The sequence below is a fragment of the Pyrus communis genome, chromosome 6 (genome assembly GCF_963583255.1).
Source record: "Pyrus communis chromosome 6, drPyrComm1.1, whole genome shotgun sequence".
Lineage (NCBI taxonomy): Eukaryota > Viridiplantae > Streptophyta > Magnoliopsida > Rosales > Rosaceae > Pyrus > Pyrus communis.
Window position 1 is genome coordinate 25,559,648 of NC_084808.1, and position 22,780 is coordinate 25,582,427.

Genomic DNA, 22,780 nt, shown 5'->3' on the forward strand with positions numbered 1-22,780 from the left:
GTGACTCGTCTTCAGACACAGGTACCGTGGGACGTGTTCTCTTAGCCTCCGAAATTCAGCACCATACATATTGGATTCTGGACTCTGGGGCAACTGATCATATGACATATGATAAAAATATGTTTCAATACATGACTACATCTCACAGAAAAAATATCTCAACTGCCAATGGTACTTTGGCACCCGTGTGTGGTGTCGGCACTGTGCATCTCACCCCGTCACTTCCCTTACATCATTGCTTGCTTGTTCCTTCTTTATCCCATCACTTGTTGTCCATACCACAGGTTATTGAACAATTGGATTTGTTGTTCTAATGTATCTGTCATTTTGTCTACTTCAGGATATTCAGACCAAAGAGATAATTGGGCGTGGCACTAAGAGAGAGGGGTTGTACTATGTGGACGACGTTGTTTCTGGCAGAGCTAATGCAGTTCGAGCGTCCCGGTCTAGTAATTTACAAGAAGTGTGGTTGTTGCATCGTCGGTTAGGGCATACATCTTTTTGGTATTTACGACATATGTTACCTAGTCTATTTAGTGGAATAAATGAATCAGACTTACATTGTGAAGTATGTATTCTTGCTAAAAGCCATCGTGCTTCGTTTCCTCCTAGTATGAATAAAAAAGCTTTACCATTTGCACTTGTGCACTCGGATGTTTGGGGACCCTCCCCTATTGTTACTTCTTCTGGGATTAAGTGGTTTGTTACGTTTGTGGATGACTGCACTCGTATGACGTGGCTGTATGTGTTAAAAAATAAAAGTGATGTTGGTATGGTATTTCGATTTTTTTTTCAGATGATTCGGACACAATACTTGTCTGTGATTAAAGTTCTCCGTTCTGATAGTGGGGGTGAGTATATTAATTGTGAGTTGTTAGAGTTTCTGTGTGATCAAGGCATTCTCCATGAAACAACCTGTCCTTATACTCCACAGCAAAATGGGGTGGTTGAACGGAAAAATCGCCATATCTTAGAAACGGCACGTGCTCTCTTTCTGGGCGCATCGGTTCCTAAGAGTTTTTGGCCTGAAGCAGTTACTTATGCCGTCTACGTGATTAATCGTATGCCCTCTCGGGTGGTTGATTTTCGCACTCCTCTTCAAGCCCTCACTCACCATGTTCCAGTGGTATCTACTCATACTCTCACCCCCTCCCCCCCCCGGGGGGTATTTGGGTGTGTGGCTTATGTGCATATTCAGAAAATTCTTCGCACTAAGTTGGATCCATGTGCCCTCCAATGTGTGTTTGTTGGTTTGTCATCTCACCAAAAAGAATATAAATGTTATCACCCTGAGACGGCATATGTATGTTACCATGGATGTGACCTTTTCTGAATCGGAGTATTTTTATACTCCCGTATCTTCATTCTTCAGATCACCAGGGGGCGAGCTGTAGTGGTGATCTGGAATGGTTGGACTTGGGAGGGAACACTGTAGCTGATGCCGTGCATAATGAGGCAGTGATCATAGATGCCATGCGTGATAATGGGGCTAGAATGCCACGGCAAATTGTTGCCGAGAGCGGCATGCAGTCAGGAGTGATTGCAGCCGATAGTAATAGTGATCTGCAGTCAGGGTAGATTGTTGATAAGTCTGCGGACGTAACCCCCTCTCTCTCTAGCTCCACAGTGCTGCCCAATGAATCTTCTTTGGATATACCTGAGGTAAGTATTATGGATGATTATGTAACTAACGCGAGTAATGATGTAAATGCATATAAGCTGCCACCGAGACAAAATCGGGGTGTGCCACCTGACAGGTTTTCTCCGGAAGGCAAAGTGAAGTATCCAATAGTCAACTATGTCTCCTGCAATGGTCTTGCACCTTGGTGGACAATATGGAGGCTATTCGAGTACCAACCCGTGTGGAGGAGGCTCTAAAGGATCCAAAGTGGGCAAAAGCAATGGATGAAGAAATGTTGGCATTACAGAAGAATAATACCTGGGAGGTGATGTCCTTACCAGAAGGAAAAAAAACAGTTGGATGTCGGTGGGTGTTTACTGTCAAATACAAAGCCGATAGATCATTAGACAGGTACAAAGCAAGGTTGGTAGCTAAGGGATACACCCAACCATATGGTGTAGATTATCAAGAAACGTTCTCTCCAGTTGCCAAGATGAATACGGTACGTGTTCTGATATCTTTAGCTGCTAATATGGACTGGCCATTAAAATAGTTTGATGTGAAAAATGCTTTCCTTCATGGGAACTTGGAGGAAGAAGTATATATGGATTTTCCTTCTGGATACAGTGCTGGCAGAAATACCGGAGTATGTCGGTTGCGTAAGTCTCTTTATGGGCTTAAGCAATCGCCTCGTGCATGGTTTGATAGGTTTACTCGAGTTATGAAAAAGTTTGGGTATTATCAGAGTCATTGTGATCATACATTGTTTGTTAAACAGAGGCATGAGAAGGTGACAGCTTTAATCATCTATGTAGATGACATGATTATTACTGGAGATGATTTTGATGAGATTTCAAGGTTGGAGAAAAATCTTGCAGCTGAGTTTGAAATGAAGAACCTAGGGGATTTGAAGTATTTTCTTGGAGTCGAAGTTGCTCGATCTTCGAAAGGTATTTTCTTGTCACAACGTAAGTATGTTTTGGATTTGTTAAAAGAAACTGGTATGCTGGGATGTAAGCCAGTAGATACTTCTATTGTTGAAAAACACCATCTATGTTTAGATCCGAATCAGAAATCTGTTGATAAGGGAAGATATCAGAGACTTGTAGAGAGACTAATTTATTTGGCTCATACACGTCCTGATATTGCTTATGCATTGAGTGTAGTAAGTCAATTTATGCATTCACCGAGTGTAGATCATATGGCTGCTGTTATACGCATCTTAGCATATTTGAAGTCTGCACCTGGGAAAGGAGTTTTATATCGGAAGCATGGACATTTGAGGGTTGAAGGGTTCACAAATGCTGATTGGGCAGGAAGTGTAGGTGACCGACGGTCTACTTCGGGATATTTTACTTTTGTAGGAGGAAATTTGGTTACATGGAGAAGTAAAAAACAGAAGGTAGTATCAAGATCCTCAGCTGAGGCTGAGTATCGAGGGATGGCTCACGGCATTTGTGAGATTCTCTGGCTTCGAAAACTCCTTGAGGGGCTTGGGTTCAAGCCAAAGGAGACCATGAAACTATACTGTGATAATAAGTCACTGAGAGATATAGCTGATAATCCGGTACAGCATGATAGGACAAAACATGTGGAAGTTGATCGACATTTTATTAAAGAGAAACTTGAAAGGAAGATTGTGTCAATACCTTTTGTGAATTCGGAGGAGCAACTTGCAGATGTTCTAACTCATGCAGTAGGTAGTCGAAAGTTTGATGACTCACTTGTCAAGTTGGGCATGTGTGATATCTATGCACCAACTTGAGGGTGAATGTTAGTCATGAGTCAATATTAGGAAAAAAGGGAATGTAAATAGTAGGAGTCCTTTATTAAATAGGTTGTTTATAAGCTTTATTTAGTTTCCTAGTTGAACACTGATTGTGTGTGTGTGTATATATATATATATATATATATATATTTCTAAAGAAGCAATACAAAAAAAATTCCCGTAAAAGTTCTATTATCTCAACTATTCCTCCGCCGTGTTCCTCTCTACCTTCTTCTTTGAGGCTTCTTTGAATTGGTCTAAAATGTCCTCACAATCTTGCTTAGTCTAATAAGTTTTATAAACAGCAACTGACGCTTCTTCCATAATATATTAGAGTTAAATTAAGCAAAAACCCAGTAATTTGATTACAGTCTTTGGGAAGAACAGTGGACTTCGGAACTGAAATTGGGTAAGAGAGAGAAGCTGGGGAGGGAGAGAGAGAAACAAGTGTAGTTAGCAATTGTGGGCAAGTGGGTAGAGATATAATGAGAAACAGTGTTGGAGTTAAATTAAGCAAAAACCCAGTAATTTGATTCCCTTCCACTGTCTACTCAGATTGGATGAAATGCGGAAAAAAAAAAAAAAAAAAAAAGGAAATAGGTAAAATAGGTGATCCGTTAGTTTAACGGGTTGGATTCGGATGATCCGTTAATTTAATGGGTCAAATTGAATCCGACCCAAACCCCATAAACCTGACCCGTTTATAGGTCTACTTAAACATGTGGGATTGTGTGTTTTTAATGTAAAGCCCATACGTAACATCAAGGGAAAGATGACTCTGAATCTAGATCATTGGATTCGCATTGATTGGAGATTGAGTTGAATTTACACGATAGTCCACACTTGTTTGTACTTATGAAATTCAAAGTGTGTGACCTGGAAATTCAATTTGATAAACAATGCTATAGCCTCATGCCTATGGTATGTTGCCAAATAAATGTTATTTACGTAACAACATATGTTTAGTCAAGTTAGAAATCAGTATTTTGATAATGTGTAGTCACGCTATATCAAGTCCAGTAGGTCGAGAATTTGTAATCCAAAACAAATGATGTGTGTTTTAGGCTATTTCCTTCACGAGAAAGGCTATTCCAGCCTTGATCTTGATGATGACGATCCACTTGTAATGCTCTTAGAATTGATAATCCAGCTTCTTTCAGATCACCTACCTCCTCTCTCTCCTCTCTTAACCCTAATGCTCCCTCTTCTGAAATTAATCCTAGGATTGCTCCTACTGATGATGCAACTAATCCTACAAATGCTCGTACTACTGCTGCTGCTACTTGTTCTGATTCTGTTAATCCTCGTAATCATGCTCCAACTTCTCGATCTGCTTCTTCTCCTTCTCGGCCTAATCGAACAATCTCCAGACCAAAGTTATTTTCTTCTCCTTCTGCTGATTCTCCTTCTCCTTATCGTCCACTTAATCGACCAATCTTCAAGCCAAAAGCCTTCCCTGCTACAACCAACCTCCACGGAAGACCGCAATGCAAGAAGAGTTCAATGCCTTGCAACAACCAGGCAGTTCGTATTAAAAGAAACCCTGATGGTTCTGTAGATAAACACAAGGCCAAAGGCCGTCGCAGGCAAGAGGGCTTGGATTCTACTCAATACTTTCAGTTCATTAGCAAAACATGCTACCGCCCAACCTAATTCTTCTCGCTTTAGATGCGATGTACAACTGGTTTGTAAACCCAAATGGATGTTAATAATGTTTTCCTTCATCGTTTGTAAATAATTATTCGTTTCATTTCTCCCTTTCGTAATGTTCTTCGGGGTTATCAATATGTACAGCATTATTTATACTAACACCAAGGTATCGAAAGTACGAAACGGCTACAGTATTCTTTTCTATATACAAACAAAACACGAGTATACGATTTTATCCAATACCTCACTGCCTAGCATTATGATTTCCCAAATCAGCAGCACCCTTGGCTGCTCGGTTTAGAGCATCCGACACCCAAAGAGCTCCGTTAGAAAAGTAGCTACTGTTCATTACTTTTCTTCCCGTCTCTGATATTGCTGATTTGGTGATCTCTGACACATGATACCTCTCATCCACAGACTTAACAGCTCCAACCCCTGCATGAATTTTATCGGTGACGCCAAATCTCTGGTTCAGTTCAGCCACCCTAGCTGCTGCACTTGCCGAGACTTGGTTAGACTCGTCCAATGATTTTGCCTTGGTTAATGCATCTTTTCCGAGCACAAAGCCCTTGGCCAACATGGTCAAGACTACTTCCGGAGCCCCACTCACCACTTCTCGGGCACTAGGAATGTTCCAGCTTCCCTGTGGAGGCTACCAAGGCATACTAATCGCTTACTCTTGCAAACCTTTTTCAGTACAACAGTTTTGTGCGTGTGCGAAAATGTACAAACGAGAAACCAAATATTTGAGCGATAGAAAGAAACAAAATATACATACAGTTGAATAAGTTTCATCTTCGTGCCGAGGCCTGTTCCAAAAGTCAAATTCATCTTGATAGTGCCCCCAACGCGTTATGCACACAGCTTGATCTATTATTGTAGCACCCTGAGACAATAAGATTTTAAGGGGAAAACATGAATTAACACTCACAAATCATCGGCGAGAAAGATCATAAGAAACCGCACAAGCGTTATCATCTAGGCATCAGTAAGAAATCACATGCGAGCACAGACAGGTTTAAGTTAATAAAGGACTAGTAAACCGGATAAACCATATAACCGAACCATAATGATAAATACAGCTTTAAGTAAATGTTTCAGGAGGTAGTCGGGATGTGATATAAACAAGCTCCGGCTAGAAGGATACTATGATAACTCGGAAGCCCTTTCATCCAAGCAACAACTTATTTAGTTAAGGTCACCAGTTGAGCCCTGTATCTCGAAAGCTTAGGCTACATTTGGATACCATGAAAGTTCCATCACTGAATTGTTTAGTATAATTACCATTCTTCTGTCAAAGTATCTTTCTCTTGCTATGTCTATAAGCAAAAATATATTGTCGAAAGCATTTGGCAAGTTTTACACAAATTTTAATGGTACAGCCGGCATAAATGAGCTATAAGCACTGCTGTATTCATCGCTCTAGACCAACACAGAATAACTAAGACTATGAGCTCGTTTGAATGTGCTTTTAAAATGACTGAAAGCACTTTTGGTGAAAATGCTTTTAGAACCAATCCTTCGTAAAAATGAAAGTAAATTCTAGAAAAGGTGCTTCTTGCAGAAAGCCCTTAAATGCTGTTAGAATCCAAAAACATTTTCTCTAAAAGCGTTTTCAATCATTTTAAAAGCAGATCCAAACGAGCCCTATATTTATATGCACAGTGCATTAATCAGAAGTTGATCACGAAATATAGGAAGCGAGCACATGAATGATCAGTTGCGACGAGTCGAAGAAATACTCACACTGAGCAAGCAAGCAGTCTCCTGAGAATAAGAATCTTTGAACGTCACATATGCAGTGCACCCACAATCACCCGATCTGAATTTCCCCAAAATAACAACAAATTAATATCCCAAAAAAAAATTAAGACAAAAAAAATATTAAAAATGCTGAAAACACCACGAAACCTGACGATTTCGACATGGTCGATGGAACCAGAGAAGGCGAAGAAGTCGTAGACGTCTTTCTCCGTTGCTTTTGGGGACAGACCCGTAACTTCGACGGCGTATCCACCAGAACTCATCTTCTCCGAAAATCTTACGAATTTCATGAAATTAAAGACTAATTAGTCCAATTAATCCAGATTCCAACCAGAATCTCACAATCTAATCTTCCGACTTTCCAATTCCCAATTCCATCACAGAAATTGATCAGTTACATAATCTTCACACGGTTTAAACACTAATCGGAAAAATAATGAGAAACATAAAGCGTGATGAATTGATTAACGCACCTGAGCTCGGTAGGTGTTTCTGATCGATGTGTATCAGAAGAAGTGGAGGAGGAGGTAACCCCTTTTAATATCTAAACTTAGACATAGACAAAAAAAATTTGTTTTATAGCAGAGCGTCCGGTCACACTTGCTAATGGCAATTGGAGAGTTTGAATGAGACTACGGTGAATCATCTCACTAGAGATAAATCTAATCAAAATCCTTAGCATTTCACACTAAGCAAGTAAATTACTTTCATTTCATAACTAATAATAGAGAATGGTAATCCAAATGATTTACGACTATACCAGAAATAATTAGAGGAAAGGCCCATGGCAAAGCCCAATACATAGTACATTTACAAGAATGAAGCCCAACCCAGCAAATTGGCAAGGCCCATGGCCTATGGATAGATTTGGACCGCAACGTATTTAGACTCGAGGCCCAATTTCCATCCAGCGTGACGAAACCTTTGCACGCCGCCATACCTCTTGGGAGGGGTACGCTCTGGTTCTGTAGAAACTGTTTACTTGAGATTGTCGTTTGATCCTTAGATCTCAACACAAGGTTAAAGCTCTAACTATTAGCATAGGGGGTGTAAAAACTTAGCTACATGTAACTGTTAAGATTTTCTTACGCTAAATGATGAAAGCGTCTAGACGTCTCACATTACGTGTGAGCAATTGATTGTTAAAACGTACGTTAGTGAGTTCAAATTTGATGTGAGCTCATTAGTAGTCAGTTGAATGAACGAATTCAGCAATTCCTGATCGAGTATGGTATGTGAACCAATAGAATGACCAATTCTTATCATATTTCTGTTTTTTGTCAAAATCTATACCAAGAGCAATTATCTTGCAAGAAATATGTTTGTCACGTTGAAAGACCATGTGATGTCTTATCCATGTTGTTTTCAATATCATGTTTGCGGGAGTAGCGCCCGGGGAGTATGCAAATTAAGTTCCACTCTTTCTTCTTCTAGAGTTTGAATTTTGGTAATTTAGAAACGATTAGACTTTGATTTCATTTAATATAAGCTATTTATCTTTTGAATTTTGATGTTTTTTTTTTCGAAGAAGCAACATATATGCATTTCTTACATGAAGTACTTAAAGTGTTTTTTGGGGATTCACATAAATTTCTACTAAGGATTGGTTTGAAAAATATTTTCACCAAAAACACTTTAAGTCATTTTAAAAGTACTTTCAAACGAGTTCAATCTAAACCAATCTCCTTTGTAATTCGCTATTTAATTAAGCTGTTCTTTCCATGTGATGCAAGGCAGTAGATTTTCGACTAATTCTGTGAGCTATATTCTTGTGTTCAAAGTTGAAACTACACAAGTAAATGGTAAGTTTTCGGTTCTCTGCATGAGCATCTAGCTATAGCTGTAGCTGGTATATTATCGATCTTACAGTAATATTTAGGTCCAGTTTACATGGTATAACGTGTAAGACAGCACCGATTACCAAATTAATTTGGTATGAAAGTCACATTCCCCAGTTGGCCTTGAATTTGACACCACTCTATAGTAATAGTTAGGTCACGTTTTCACATGGAAACATATTGAGTGTTACACCGATAAATGATGTTACTAATTCCCATATTATATTAAAAGTATATAACATGAGTGAAATGATAACGTCATAAGGCAATGTGTGACAATCACATTGAACAATATCATACTTGTTTGTTTAATTAAACTCTTGTATTTTACTTATTTTATGTAATTAACCCTTCCACATTTGCATATTTTGGTTTAGCTAAATTGGTTAGAACAACGCTTTTCACTCTACACCATTATTTCGTTCTCTTTTCTCGTAGTTTAGATTAATTAGCGACTGTTACTTGTAAAACCATTCCACATTCCTTCATTTCCATCACCATTGGTGGAAGGGGAGTAATCACCTATAGAAGTAATGACTAGGTAACTCTTCCGTGCCTAGCTCTTCCAATTAACTTTATAATTAGGACGAGCATGAGAATTCTTTGAGATCGAGTTGTCGTATATTCAATGAGCTTCAGAGTTGATAATGTGAACACACCAGAGATTTTCTGCACGAAGTTTATTTGTCATGGCATAATCGTCCTACTGCTAATTAATTAGTACAACAAATTCACTGTAATTATTTTGTTACCAAAGTGGTAAGTAAATTTATATGTGGGGTAAAGTCACATGTTCGATCGACATTGTCAGCCTCAATGCTGCGTCTACAGTCCACATCTAACATTTTAATGTATAAAAAAAGTGATGAATAATATTTCAACAATTAACTAATCACATGTATTGTTGATGAATAATATTATCTAGACACACAAACTATCATATCATATTTGTTGATGTAAGAAAAATATTGTATTTGTTGACGTAGTCTCTTATACAAGTATGTTCTGCATAAAATAATATAGTTCATCCCTATTACGGAATTGTATCATCAGAACTGATAATTTTATATATACAAATAGTATTATCGGTTGTATATATATATATATATATATAGCTAAATATTCACTATAAGTGTCACAATCACATATAAGAAATAATATTAAGAAATTCAGTTTTCTCCGAATGGATATAGCTATTGCGATTTGAATTATATATATAATATATAGACACATACATACATACATACATATATATATATATATATATATATGATCCAACACAAATTAAAAGAAGTAGAAGTCTAAAAGTGCTTTTATTATTACCAAAGTTAAATACTTACTACAGGTCGTCCGAAGTAATAGCATAGACATGGACTGAAAAGAAAAAAAATTCCTTCTTCTGGCCTAATGAGCAAACCCTAGCTAGCTAACTAGCCAGAGTTATACATAAAAGGCTCACGACAAAAAGAGTTTAACAGTACAAGTACTTAACACTGATGATTAATTAGGAAGCTCCGTACATATATCATCACATAAGTAAACTCCTAATAATGGCTGCTTGGTCGTTATCGATGTCCGTCGTGGCCAAAAGCTCTGATAAGCGCTCACTTAGGTCATCCACCTCTCTGTGTAAGTTTCTAATATAATTGCAAGTATCTTGCAAAACCTTCGACGCCGACGCCTGCCAAAATATTAATCCGAACACATTAACTAACAAATTAATACATAATAACTAATCATCAGTTACACATATATAATTATCCATCTCAATTTAGATAAAAAACATATACAAATGAGAGGGTCTGGTGAGGATGGCATGGGGGAACAATTGGAGTCCCACACCGCAAGTTGTGGCTACAGAATAAATGAGACGAGTGTGACTTATCTACCTCTACATGTTATCTAACCAAACGGAGACCACATAAAAGAATAATTGCATTAATTTTTGCAACATTATAGTACAAACATGAAAGGCTAAAAGAGAGCCAGGAAGAATGAAATTTAATTTTAAAAAGACAAAAAATAATAAATGTACATATATATATATATATATGTATGTATGTATAGATAGATATATACCTTGTCGGAACGCCTATTGCGAATCTCAGGAAGAAGCTGCTGTAACTTGGTTACGAGATCAGTGATCTGTTCATCACTGATACTGTTGTTGTTCCTGCTCGACGACTGCCTCGACCGCGAGGACCTTCTGCTCGACATTGTCAAATATTTGGTGAGTTTGAAGTTCTGACAAAAGACTCAAAGCTCAGAAGGAATAATAGTAATAGAGTTTGAAGTTCTTCTAGAATCAATTATATTAATAGAACGAGAAAAATGAGGAAAACCCTGAGAGACAAATGAGCGAGAAAGTATGAGCTGAGAGAGAATGAGATAACGAGGTGATACTTAAAAAGAATTCTAGAGAGAGAGAGAGAGAGAGAGAGAGAGAGAGAGCAGAGAAGAAATGCTTGAGTAGGGAGACAATTGCATGGGAAGAAGCAGTGGGCTAAAGGGTTGATATTAATAGGGGTTGAGGAATGAGAGCGATGGAAAGGGATAAATTTGAATTTAAAATAAAAATCTAGTGGGGATCACAACGGAGAGCAATTTTCTTGACATACTATTTTACGTTAATATATAACGTTATATGGAGAAAAATTTATGCATAATATTGTATAATTAACATAGTATAAATTACAATAATAATGTACTCGTATCATATAAGTTTGTTTTTTCTAAAATAGGGAAGGGGATGGAAAAATGAAGATACACCAGCCATACTGTCTTTTTATCAAGTGTCTGCAAAATTGGATTAGAGTTCAAGTGGATTAAGAGGAATGTGCTTGTTATCGCCCTACACGGGCCTCTCTGTGTCAGTCCCAGCACACAAGGCCATGTTATCTTATTACTTGTTTGTCATTTTAATTAATTATTTAATTAACATCTGTACCTTCTACAACATTATTTATTCAAGTATTTATTTATTAATTTGTTTACGACTTGAGAGTGGTGAGGGGGGCTCCTCTCCTCCATTTTTCCTTGTTTTGAAAGCTCCAAGGTGGGTACTGTGCAAGTGTGTGTTGTATGACATTGTTGAATGTTGACCCGGCTGATCTCCAATTAAGAACTTTGGGTTTAGAGCATGGCACGTGTGGGTCTCGTCTGTGTCAAAATCTGAACCGGATTCCCAGGCAAAAAATCTGTCTAATTTTACTTTACTACTCATTGTAATTCTTTCATTATATGAGTTAAGCATGCTTCTTGTCAATTTAAACCCTAACTAAAAAAGAACATAAAGTATAGATTAAGCATGTTTTTAGCAGTTTACCCTTCAAGTTCAAGCATAACTTTTTTGGGGCCATGGATAGATTCTTCACATCAAGATTAAAATTACAAATTATACCATATAGTTAATGGAGAAAAACTTCTACAAGACATTTTGGTCGGACACTGTTTTATAAGACCTCTCGCCTATAATTGTTCATGTTTTACTATCTAAATAATATAATCTTTTGTAGCATCAACATACTGTCATACATTTGAACATCCAACCTGATGTAGTACAATTATTAATAGATGAATCTTACACATCGTGAGAGCAACCTTACTAGTTGGTTGGTCTGACTGGTCTACTGAACTAGTTTTTCACCCGTTATAAGATAAAATAATCTGAAATACGAGTGTCATATCAGCTTGTTGACCTAATATCTAATTCTAGTAATAGAACTACCTCGTCCATGGTTTGGTTGGAGGAGAGTGAGACTAAAGAAGTGTTGGAGAACAATTCAGAAAAAAATAAAAATAACAGAAATAAACAAAACTTGAAATTCTAATATTTTATTTACCAAAAATACTTACCGTGCATAATGAAATTACACAATAAATACAGAAATTAATATAAGAATATCAATGATACTAACTTGATTACATAAGGTAGAAACTAATGTAAAAACTATGTCCTTCGAACAGTATTTCTATCCCACTCTTGTGCTTGTGGTTCTACAACGTCTGCTCGACCAGGATTCAACTGCCTAATTCTACAACCCGCATTGGATTCTAGAATTCTAGCGAATTTCTTTGTGTGTTTACTCTCTTGAAAGTTTGTACGGAAGAGAAGGAAAGGAAAAAAATGATTTTCGATGGAACTGAGAACTCCAATTATATAGGTTGTTTTATACCTCTTCAAATACCTATTGGATGGGATGTATTTGAAGCTATACATTCATCAAAACGTTTTTAATTAATTTAATTAAAAACTTAATTTGAAATTAAAACTAATTGATCAAATTAATTTTAATTTCATGGCCCCAAGGCTTTGTCTTGATTAATTTATATTAATATTACGGTCTAATCATTAAGCCTAATCCACATAATTAATAATCCAAACCTTAATTTTCATTACAAATGGTCCAACACCTAAGCACTAATAGAAATGACTTGACCTATATAAAGGCCTTTGACAAATGGTTGTTTCCCGATGTGGGACAATGGGAGCTCAAAACTCCATCAAGAAGCACAGCTTAATGATATTGCATTGCTATTTTACTTAAAGTATTTCTCCAATATATACTCTGAAGACCTTAATGCAAGTAATTAAGTGAAATATTCATGTCTAAATATGACCAACAATAATAAAACAAAACATAATCAAAATATTAGGGGTCACAAACTGCACTTAATTGGGAATTTTTCTACTTTTCCAAGACAAAAAAGTATTAAATCCCCGGATAATATGTAAACTTTTTTTCTGGCGTGCTTCCTGGTAATTAAGTTGGTCTGTCGACGTTAGTCGTTGGCTGCGGCTTGGGATCATCACTGTAAAATCCCGATTGCGGTTTTTACTGCACGTTGTAGTGGTTTTATTTTATTTTTTTAACTTTTAACTTGCACGAGAAGGGAAGATAACAATCAATCAAAGGATTACAACCAGAGGAAAAAACCAAGGCATGCGCGTGCATGTGAAGAAGTTGAGAGGAGCCAAATTTAACTGACCACATACGCCTCCGGTGGCTTCTACACCTTTCGAATTTCAAACAATTATTTTTATTTTTCGCATATGCATAATGCACCAATTAAATAGCCATAAAAGTAGAAGGCGGTTTAGTGCAATAGCAGGAAATAATAATATCTATGGTTTTGGTGCAAGTTCGATCACCACCGATCTTCCTTACCTTTAAAATTTAACAATTCAACCTAATAACATTATCATTTGTCAAAAGAAAAAAATTATTAAAGGATAAAATGAAAAATTGTTTGAAAACTTGTTATTATGAGAGAAAACACGTAGTACCCACATCCCGGACATGGGAAAAAACTTCAGTAGGATAGAAACACTCACAAATTCTCCTGTTTTTTCTGTTAATTTGCTCCTACTTGTGACAACATAGCAACTTCTTTTTTTTTTTTTTTCTTTTTTTTCTTTTTTCAATTAGATGATGCCAAAACCTAGTCACATGACAATTATTTCAAATGCCGTGAATGAACTTGGCAAACCTAAACAGGAATGTGGCATTGCCAATATAACAGCCGACTAGTTCCTGGCCCAGTGGTTGAAATGAATTTCAGGTTCGTATTTCATACGATACGTTTTGGATTCGATTCTTGACGTTAGTGAATCACACGATGATGACCATAGGAGATTGAAATGTCTCTGTGAGTCTTTTTGACCTCCCAAAGACTATACTACCGTGATGAAGCCATCAGTTGGTCCTCTTTTTAGAGAAAAAAGAAAAGGAAAAAAACAAATCTCATCGGCCCTCTTTGTCGACATTGATGGTAATCATTTTTCTCTCTTGCAGGCGGCACTGCTCTGATACCAATTGATACGAGCTGGATGGTACTACAACTTACCTTACAAAACCAGCTCGTAAAGAAACTATCCCGACACATGCTGTTGTTCCAACATGGGATTTTGGGTCCTAACTTTTTACGAGTTTAGTCGTTTTTCTGTTTTGTCTCCAATCAACTGGAGGTGGAGCTTGGGTTGAAATTGGATTCACGTGGAACACCCCAAACAAATTCAAAAAAACGTTCGTTGTTCCATGTGATGGGTCGAGTGAATTACCAACCAAACGATGCAATTAATTACATATGGGGTTAAAGAAGATTGAGGCCATAAATTAATTCACGTAGACGACTTTGTTGTGTGTTGGCGTTTTAAATCCATGTGGGTATGTTTGTCTTCCATCACTTGGGGACATTCAAGCTTCTGAAACATCGTAAGACTTCCATCTCCCCCCAAAGTCAAGCCTGCTTGAGTCCATTGATTGGGACACAACTGTTGAGAGTGAGTCCCACACGAGAAGAAAAGAGACCTTCCGTGTGCTTCTAAAGAATTAGCCACTCCCCATATTGCCAATTGAGTTTATGATGGAACCTTAACTTCCTTCATGGTATTATAGTAGGTTGTCCCATGTGTGAAACGGAAGACCACACATGCTCCACGACTCCACGTCACTCGATTTGTGTTGTCCACGTGTACCCATTTCAAGTTTGCAACCCTAAATCGAAAAATGCTAGATGGATTGGAATGCAGCTCCTACCCAATTGGACATATCCTTGGTTTTTTTTAGGTAGGACGACATTCTAAACTAGTCTAATTAATGAAAACGGTTTGAACTTGGATGCAATGTCGGAGACATTACTATCGTAGCCAACTTGCCTAAATTAATCTAATGAACTCATATAATTTTCTACTTAGGTGCGCTCCTTTTAGTATGTTTACTTAACATAAATGAGAGAAAAAAAGAATTAGAGAACTTAAGAAGTGAAGCGATTCTCATACCCATATTCTAGTATACACAAGGAACCCAATAATCAAAATGATCCCAATCACTATTCCTTGTAAGTAAACATGCCCTTAAACTCTTATTGATTAGTCGGTGTTGAAATCCGATTTCGGCTTCATCAGTGGCAGGCAGCACGTTATGTTTCCATGGGTCTGAATATTTGGAACACATGGGGGAGGGGGAGGGGGAGAGATTTTGGTATATTGACCAAGACAAAGGGAGGGAGGGTGGGTTACCATCTTCCTCGTCACCAAACAGTTTGCCTACTCTTATCAGATTCAGACATGTGACTCTCCACTGACTGCGATTCCCATGTTGGTGTAGGCCATCTGCGGCCTTCCTGGTAGATTAGGTTGCTCGATAAATTTCACCATGCAACACACGACTCCTTGTCTGCAAGGCCAGCGACATATTTTGACCCAAATCGACAGTCAACTGAATCTAACTGTCTCGCTTTCGTCGTTACGGTGAAAGTTGTGGGCTCAATCTCCCACCATACATTTTACGGCCTCAAAGCACTAGGGTATTTCCGGTTTGTTAGGAATTTGACATGTTTCCGATTGTTACGCGAAGTTGCAAATTTCTCATCAATTCGGTGGTAAAAACCAGGCTAACAAGAGTTCAACTCTCACTGTCCTCTCGAGTAAAAATCCGACTTCCAAGGCGCCAAGCAACATTTCAATCTTATTTTATAAGTCTAGAGTTTTCTTGTCTAGGGTATGATACTTAGCAACATGTGTCATTATAGGCGGTATCTCAAGATCAAGATAACTTGGACTTGGGATACCGTCATAGTTACATTCTCGTTACATGGAAGTACTTTCCATACAAACAACAGTGAAGACTAATACTATCGACACTAAGACACTATAAATCCATTATTTGCTTCCACAGCTAACATTACGAATCAAGTTTGTGGTCTCAACGAACATGTCAGACATTATCAACATCCAGTACAACATCAGGTTTCGACGTTCACTTACAGAGACAGCTTTAGTGTCAGGTATTCAGTGGCAGATACTCGATTGACACCACAAATATTGTCTCCCATCTGCTCGAATGGATCTTTGAACTTTCCTCACCCCTTGTACACTGCTCTCTGACAACATACAGCGGATATCTCGATGATTGATAGCAACCACAGCATCTCTTCTTCCGATATTTGCTTGCTATGTCATGGGAAACATTTCATTCTCTACAAATATGACACGCGATAAGTCCATGTTTACATTTGGATGTTTGAAAGGGTCGTGTTCGTTGTAAATCTTATTTACCTGTCTCTCGATTTCAACAGCAGATGCAGCAAGCCTCTGCTTCATAACAGACCTCTCATGTTCACAATGCTCCATCTCGGTGTCTAAAAGTAACACGATCAAGCCATAAACACAATGTAAACTCAACCGATTTAAATGATTTAAATGTGATCATTAAAATCTCCAATGCAACAACACTGGACGCGTCATCACATGGCAGACATGTATCAACAAGGAAAAAAGTAACGAAACTGAGAACTTCAGAGATGTGCACGGTTGGGCCTTTGGCCTCAAACTTTTCAAAAACCCTACCGCTGCTCCTTTATCCAGTCGTTAAAGCTAGTGTCAATACATATGAAACTAGTACAAGCAATGAATAAATCAAAGGGTGCTTGATTCTCACCATAGTAGTATGTTGACAGAATTGTAATGCGCTCGGTGGGCTGGAGGGAAAAATAAGAAAATGAATTAAAGAGAATAATCATTTCCGAGCCAAGAATGCAGTGATTCTCCCACCAAATGGATATAAGAGTTGTGACCCAGAGCAAATATGCCATAGTAAGAAGCACGGCTACTTTACCACATGCAACCAATACAGACAATGTCCGGGGAAATACTAATGCCAGAGACACTGGTAGACAACACTACCTGTGGTGCATAGGGTAAAAGTACAATAGTCCAAGCATGATGACAAAACATTTATACCCCAGAGAGAGAACCATCTGACTCCACATAACAAGAATTTTAATTTAATTTAATTATACGAAACTCATCCAATTAGATGTCAAGCTCCCTAGCAAAGCGAAAATATTTAGTTTCGACTCCAATCCATTAATACATTTGCACATCAAATGTAATGGCAATATCTATAAAAATCTTAGAAGGGTGAAAATAACTAGCTATATTGTTCTATGATACCATCCTACATAACTAACACAGGAAAACTATGATTCTAACTTTACAGGATTGACGAATTGATCTTATCGAAATTGAAAATAAGCGAATAGCATAGGGATAAGCATACCATTACGAAAATCCCTTCCCGATGTGTAGGGAGTTCCTCAAGCGCTCTCAAGGTCTCATCACCTTTAGTAACTTTCCCAAATATTGCATACTGAAAAGGTTTTCTTATGTCAACACATTATCGATGATCATGCCCGATTCACCAATGTTATCAAAGTGTAGTCAGCTTACCTTCCCATCAAGATGAGGGGAATCTCCAAGCAGCATTGAGAAGGAGGATCCGGCGCTGTTCGGATCTTCATATCTACGCAAAAAAATTAGCAAAAATAACAATTACCCAGATAGTAATTCACAATTAAAGACACGAAATGCGAAAACTTCAAGCTTCTAATCAAGTAAATCAGAAAGATAGAAACTTCGCTGTACCTTCCCATGGAAAGAATGCCCCTGACATGCTTAACGTCACTGAACTCTCCGACCACCGTCTTCTCCGCCTCTCTCCGCTGCTCCTTGTTCATCGGAGCCGATCTTCCGCTGGCCACGTCGGCCACCTGGGCGACGAACCCTTTCTCAACCCTAAAGATGTGGTTGGTGTTGTAGCCGCCGAGACGGACCAGCTTGAAAATGTGCTCCACCGTCTTCGGCGCGACGGTCGGGTAGAACCCGAATTCGATGTCGCCATAGTTGGTCTGTAAAACCACACAAGATCAAAATCCAAATTCGTCCCCAAAAATTCACATTAATTTCTGCTACGTTTTCAAATTTAATTCTTTTACCTGAAAAACGACGCGGGCAGATCCGAGCAGCAGCTCCGGAGAAGAAGCGGCGACGAAACTAGTCAGAAATACGGAGTGAAAGTAAAAGCAACTGATCAATCCGATCAGCGCCGATTTGCGGTTCCACATTTTCCCACCAAATCTGCCGTCCAACAACGCATTTCGCGTCAACTACCAAAAACACGCTGCTCGGTTCAACATTATAGGGCTTTGACTATTTTATGAGGCCCACGTTTTGTATGCCCAACTATTGACCCAAAAATCGTACTAGAGGCCCAATAAATTTGTAAGCAGTGCAAAGTTATGGTTTTCGGATGTTTTATAACGGAACTGTCGTTAGTACTCCAAAAAATAATGACGCTGCAATCTTTTTTGTTTTTTAATTATGGAGGGGTACATGACGAGTTCTTTGCGGAGCTAGTTACACAAAAATTCAGTTTAATTTGATATCTGGGTCGACCTGAGACAATGTTGATTGTATGATATGTCCTCTTATTGAGCTAAAACAACATATTTTCGAGCTTTCATGGAGAGGGGCCTTGATAACACACCTTTTATGGAGGAAACTAAGATTGGGCCGCCTGACTACATGCCTAGTTAAACCATTCTCGCAAAAGTATGAAATTTTTATTTTGAGTTTCAACCGAGCTCATGTTAGTTTCACCCGATATGAGAGATGCCATGCAGATGTATAAGTTCCTTCTTTGGACCGACATGTTAAGTACTCAAGCCCAAGAGAAGAACCCAACCCAAAAGACTAGCTTGATAGGTGGGAGGACCCCAAGGACTTAAGTACCACTACACCATTTCTGGTGTAGCTGATGGTGGCGCACCCTTTGGTCGCCCGGTTAAGGTAGCCCTTTCCAGATCGTCCCCTCGGCAATGTCGGGAACTAAGCTCTGATACCAATGTTAGATACTCAAGCCCAAAGGAAGAGCCCAACCCAAAAGACTAGCTTGATAGGTGGGGGGCACCAAGAACTTAAGTACCACTACACCATTTCTGGTGTAGCCGATGTGGGATCATAACAAGGCACCATTCTTTTCTTTTTTCTTTTTTTCTTTTTTTTGTAGGCGAGAAATGGGCTCAAATAGGCCTATGACGTTGAAACGTCATCCAGTCCACATAGGCTACATTTACTATTGTGCCGCCATGACCAATGGGAACGGATTATTTGCTAATATGTGCTCTTTTTCACGAGTGGCTGTAATGACATTGAAACGTCGTCGTCCAATGCAGTCATGTTCACCAAACACCTAGTGGACAACCAAATACTTCTCCTTTTGACATTGGATTACGATAAGTAGCCATCTATGAACTTTACAACCTCAAAGGGATCGAGCAATGTCTTTGATTTGAAAAAGTCTTAAGTAAGACTGCGTCAACCAGCATTTTAGAGATAATGCGATCCCATCTTAAATGAGTGGGGTTGCAGTATGTGACAGTCTCGTCCAAGATTCTTTTATTCAATTCGTAGTATCCATCGGACTCAATGTGAGTTGTAATTGCACCCATTCTCTCAATGGCTCATATCAATTTGGTATTTGTTTCCTAAGCATATGTGCTAAATATTCCACCTACATTTCCCAAAAAGCAGTTTTTGGTCGTCAATGACATTGATAATTCGTTGATGCTTCTATCCAGCTAGTAGTAATCCGATTCCTATCTTCTAATCATATCAATGGGCTTTAATTGGGCCCTGACAAGTGTCCCTCTTGCACTCTAGCCCAGCCCAATTTTTATCTACAGTGTTTAATTTTATTAAATTGTAAAAGAAAATTACTGTTTATATGGTGTTGTTGTTTACACGCTGATCTCCCAAGTAAATTTTTGGATGTGATATCCACACATCACTTTTTACTTCTAACACATTTTTTTAATTTTTGACCGTTAGATTGGATGAATTGAAGAAGATCAAAAGATATAAATTAACAAAGGGTGTGTGAAAAGTAAAAAGAGGTGTGTGAATAGCACACTCCAAATTTTTTTCTTGCATTTTTCTTGCTTTTATATGAATTTTTATAGCATGCGTTGACGTATTCAGTAGATCGGATCATAATAGAATTCCGGTTTTTGTATACAATGAACAATCTTTTTCTTCTTCTTCGTAATCATAATTTCGTCTCCACGACACCGTGCTTACAGCCTGGTCTTCTGTTGAAAATTATCAAATCCCCAATCATCAGTTTCTCGTATCAATCTAATCAAGGTTTTCAGATTGCGCCAACCTTATGCATGTTCTAGATGTTGTAAACTTTGAAAAGCATTGGCAGGAAAAGAAAAGAAAACTCGAAAACAAAAGTATTCAACTCTCTCTCTGCGCAATGTCTGCATACACAGAATCAGCAGCAAAGAAGAGGTCGAAACAAAATCAGAATTGTCTGCTCAATTTTCTAATACTAGTTACACAACAAGCCCTTCAAAACCACAATGATGCGTGTATATTGAATGCATAGACTTGAAAATAGCTAACTAACAATCCATCATGAGTTGTACTAATTAATGTGCTTATGTGCTGTCCTTTTGGAAAACTCTAGCAGATGCCGGTTGTATGCAATGACTACGTCTATACCTCTTCTCGCGTGACGAGAAAAGTAATGCATGGACAATTGTTGCATGCAATATATCGAAACTATTGAGTTTTTCTCCTCATATATAATGTAAACGGTTACACTAATCAACGAAAATCAAACTAATATCATAAGTATTTACCAAGAAATTTAACCCTAGCTTTTAGGGAATCCAACAAACTCAAACCTCATCAAACTAAAACAATAACAAGTTGATGATCATCGGGACCATGTGATGAGAATAAACTGCTGAAGATGCCCCACTTCTGCACAATGAGGAAGACGCTGAGAATATGGATGCCATCTCATGTAAAAATTTGGCAACTTACAACACCATTTAATCGTCCTACAAAAGCGAGAAAGAAACAAAACCAACAAAATAATAACAAACCAACAAACAAAGACATGGTCTTGACAATGTAAAGTATTCCATAATTCATATAGCGTGCGTATAAAATAAATATATATCTTCTTTTTTAACTTTGGTTTTGAAAACATGAGATATTCATTACGATTAAAAAAATATGTACAATATGTGTTCAAGTGATCATGTTATAACATTGTTAGGACTTTCAACTTGATCAAAGAACAAAAAATTGTCATGCGCGCACCAACTCTTCAGCTTTAAACATGCATCAAGTTGAGATAAACCCTAGACTGTTTTATGTGATTAATTAAACTGGAAATCATCTTAATCATCAGCATAAAATTCTCCGACTAGCTTTCGTTGGCGTGGCATCATGTACGTGTAGTAAATTGCTAAAAGAAAAAAGTAATTGCAACATGGTTTGTCTCTCAACCCCACTTGATCATCTATCTTCTTTGATTAATTATTTGTTTTATGCAAAATATGATTCCGGGATATTACAAATAATTGTTATAAACTTAATTAGAAGACACGTATATACGATGATACCAACCAAATAATTCATCTCCACCACCTTATTAAATTTGTAGGTTTTCATTGACAATTGCTCTTAGGAACATGCATGCAATATTCGCAAACAATTTAGCCTATTAAATTATAAGCTATCAAGGAATAAAACATTTGCCAATGTCACAAATTTATTAACATGCATGATGATGAATGATGGTCCTCCATTTATTAGACGAGCAATCCAAGATTAAGTTGGTGATTTGAGAGGCTACTCAAGAATTAAATATTGGAATTAAAAAAAAAAATTGAAATCCCCCAACTTCTTCATAAAATAAAATGAGAAAATGATGTTTTGTTTAGATAGATACATACTAATTTGATAAGAAATGTTCGAGTCATACCATTTTTTGACAAGAAGCGATAGTGATTTCATTAACAAACATGAACAGATACAATGTTACCACGTGGACGCATTCTTCAGTTGCCAATTCAATAATATGGAAATAATTAGCACAAACAAGCATAAAGATAAACCTCTAGCTAATTGGCTACCACAAACACTATCGGTATTAGCACAAGTGTACAGGTTTAGATCCACCACAAATACAGCAGACGCAACAAACCTAAACTAGGCACAAGTAATGTCACCGCCAACAAGCGAGACCACATCAAATCATTGCTAACAAGCAAGGCCACTTTACTCACTAACAAGTGAGTCACATCATTAAAAATAATGGATCTAGGGTTGTTGCAGACAAGCGGAATAGGATAGAACACACCTAAGATTGAGTAATTTTATGTGTTCAGACGATAAGTGACGTGATCTGGTCGCTAACATTAAAGTTTTTTTTTTTTTCTCTCATTGGCGGAGAACACGCATCTAAATTCTTGGCTTTTGTTAAGAAGTAAAAGGCA

The 22,780-nt window shown here is 37.8% G+C and overlaps 3 protein-coding genes across 4 annotated transcripts; all 3 read right to left on the reverse strand.

Annotated features, from left to right (window-relative positions):
• Positions 1–5,113: 5,113 nt before the first annotated feature.
• On the reverse strand, positions 5,114–7,433 carry LOC137736926 (binding partner of ACD11 1). 2 transcript variants are annotated; one of them, XM_068476248.1, is made up of 5 exons: positions 7,277–7,433; positions 6,951–7,079; positions 6,786–6,861; positions 5,818–5,925; positions 5,114–5,682 (listed from the first exon to the last, which is right to left on the reverse strand). In XM_068476248.1, the coding sequence occupies exons 2-5, from the start codon at positions 7,064–7,066 to the stop codon at positions 5,284–5,286; spliced, it is 699 nt and encodes a 232-aa protein (XP_068332349.1). In that variant the 5' UTR covers positions 7,067–7,079; positions 7,277–7,433; the 3' UTR covers positions 5,114–5,283. The 2 variants fall into 2 exon arrangements, with proteins under 2 accessions (XP_068332349.1, XP_068332348.1); XM_068476247.1 differs by having other exon boundaries at positions 5,114–5,691.
• A 2,523-nt stretch (positions 7,434–9,956) lies between these two features.
• LOC137738400 (transcription factor PRE6-like) lies at positions 9,957–11,103 on the reverse strand. The gene is made up of 2 exons (XM_068478034.1): positions 10,721–11,103; positions 9,957–10,322 (listed from the first exon to the last, which is right to left on the reverse strand). Exons 1-2 carry the CDS (start codon positions 10,856–10,858, stop codon positions 10,170–10,172), a joined length of 291 nt encoding a protein of 96 aa, XP_068334135.1. The 5' UTR covers positions 10,859–11,103; the 3' UTR covers positions 9,957–10,169.
• Positions 11,104–16,300: 5,197 nt separating this feature from the next.
• Positions 16,301–18,624, reverse strand: LOC137737522 (peptidyl-prolyl cis-trans isomerase CYP23). The gene is made up of 7 exons (XM_068477031.1): positions 18,419–18,624; positions 18,069–18,331; positions 17,874–17,946; positions 17,704–17,793; positions 17,083–17,122; positions 16,701–16,783; positions 16,301–16,621 (listed from the first exon to the last, which is right to left on the reverse strand). Exons 1-7 carry the CDS (start codon positions 18,545–18,547, stop codon positions 16,601–16,603), a joined length of 699 nt encoding a protein of 232 aa, XP_068333132.1. The 5' UTR covers positions 18,548–18,624; the 3' UTR covers positions 16,301–16,600.
• Between the last annotated feature and the right edge of the window lie 4,156 nt (positions 18,625–22,780).

Excerpts from the sequence above, each read along its gene's own strand:
- LOC137736926 (XM_068476247.1), bottom strand. The coding sequence starts at position 7,066 with ATGAGTTCTGGTGGATACGCCGTCGAAGTTACGGGTCTGTCCCCAAAA. Across the intron at positions 6,862-6,950 it reads GACCATGTCGAAATCGTCAG|ATCGGGTGATTGTGGGTGCA; the intron begins GTTTCGTGGTGT and ends GGGGAAATTCAG. Across the intron at positions 5,692-5,817 it reads AAGATGAAACTTATTCAACT|CCTCCACAGGGAAGCTGGAA; the intron begins GTATGTATATTT and ends ATGCCTTGGTAG.
- LOC137738400 (XM_068478034.1), bottom strand. The coding sequence starts at position 10,858 with ATGTCGAGCAGAAGGTCCTCGCGGTCGAGGCAGTCGTCGAGCAGGAAC. Across the intron at positions 10,323-10,720 it reads GCAATAGGCGTTCCGACAAG|GCGTCGGCGTCGAAGGTTTT; the intron begins GTATATATCTAT and ends ATATTTTGGCAG.
- LOC137737522 (XM_068477031.1), bottom strand. The coding sequence starts at position 18,547 with ATGTGGAACCGCAAATCGGCGCTGATCGGATTGATCAGTTGCTTTTAC. Across the intron at positions 17,947-18,068 it reads GGCATTCTTTCCATGGGAAG|ATATGAAGATCCGAACAGCG; the intron begins GTACAGCGAAGT and ends TTTTTTGCGTAG. Across the intron at positions 17,123-17,703 it reads GGGAAGGGATTTTCGTAATG|CCCACCGAGCGCATTACAAT; the intron begins GTATGCTTATCC and ends TTTTCCCTCCAG.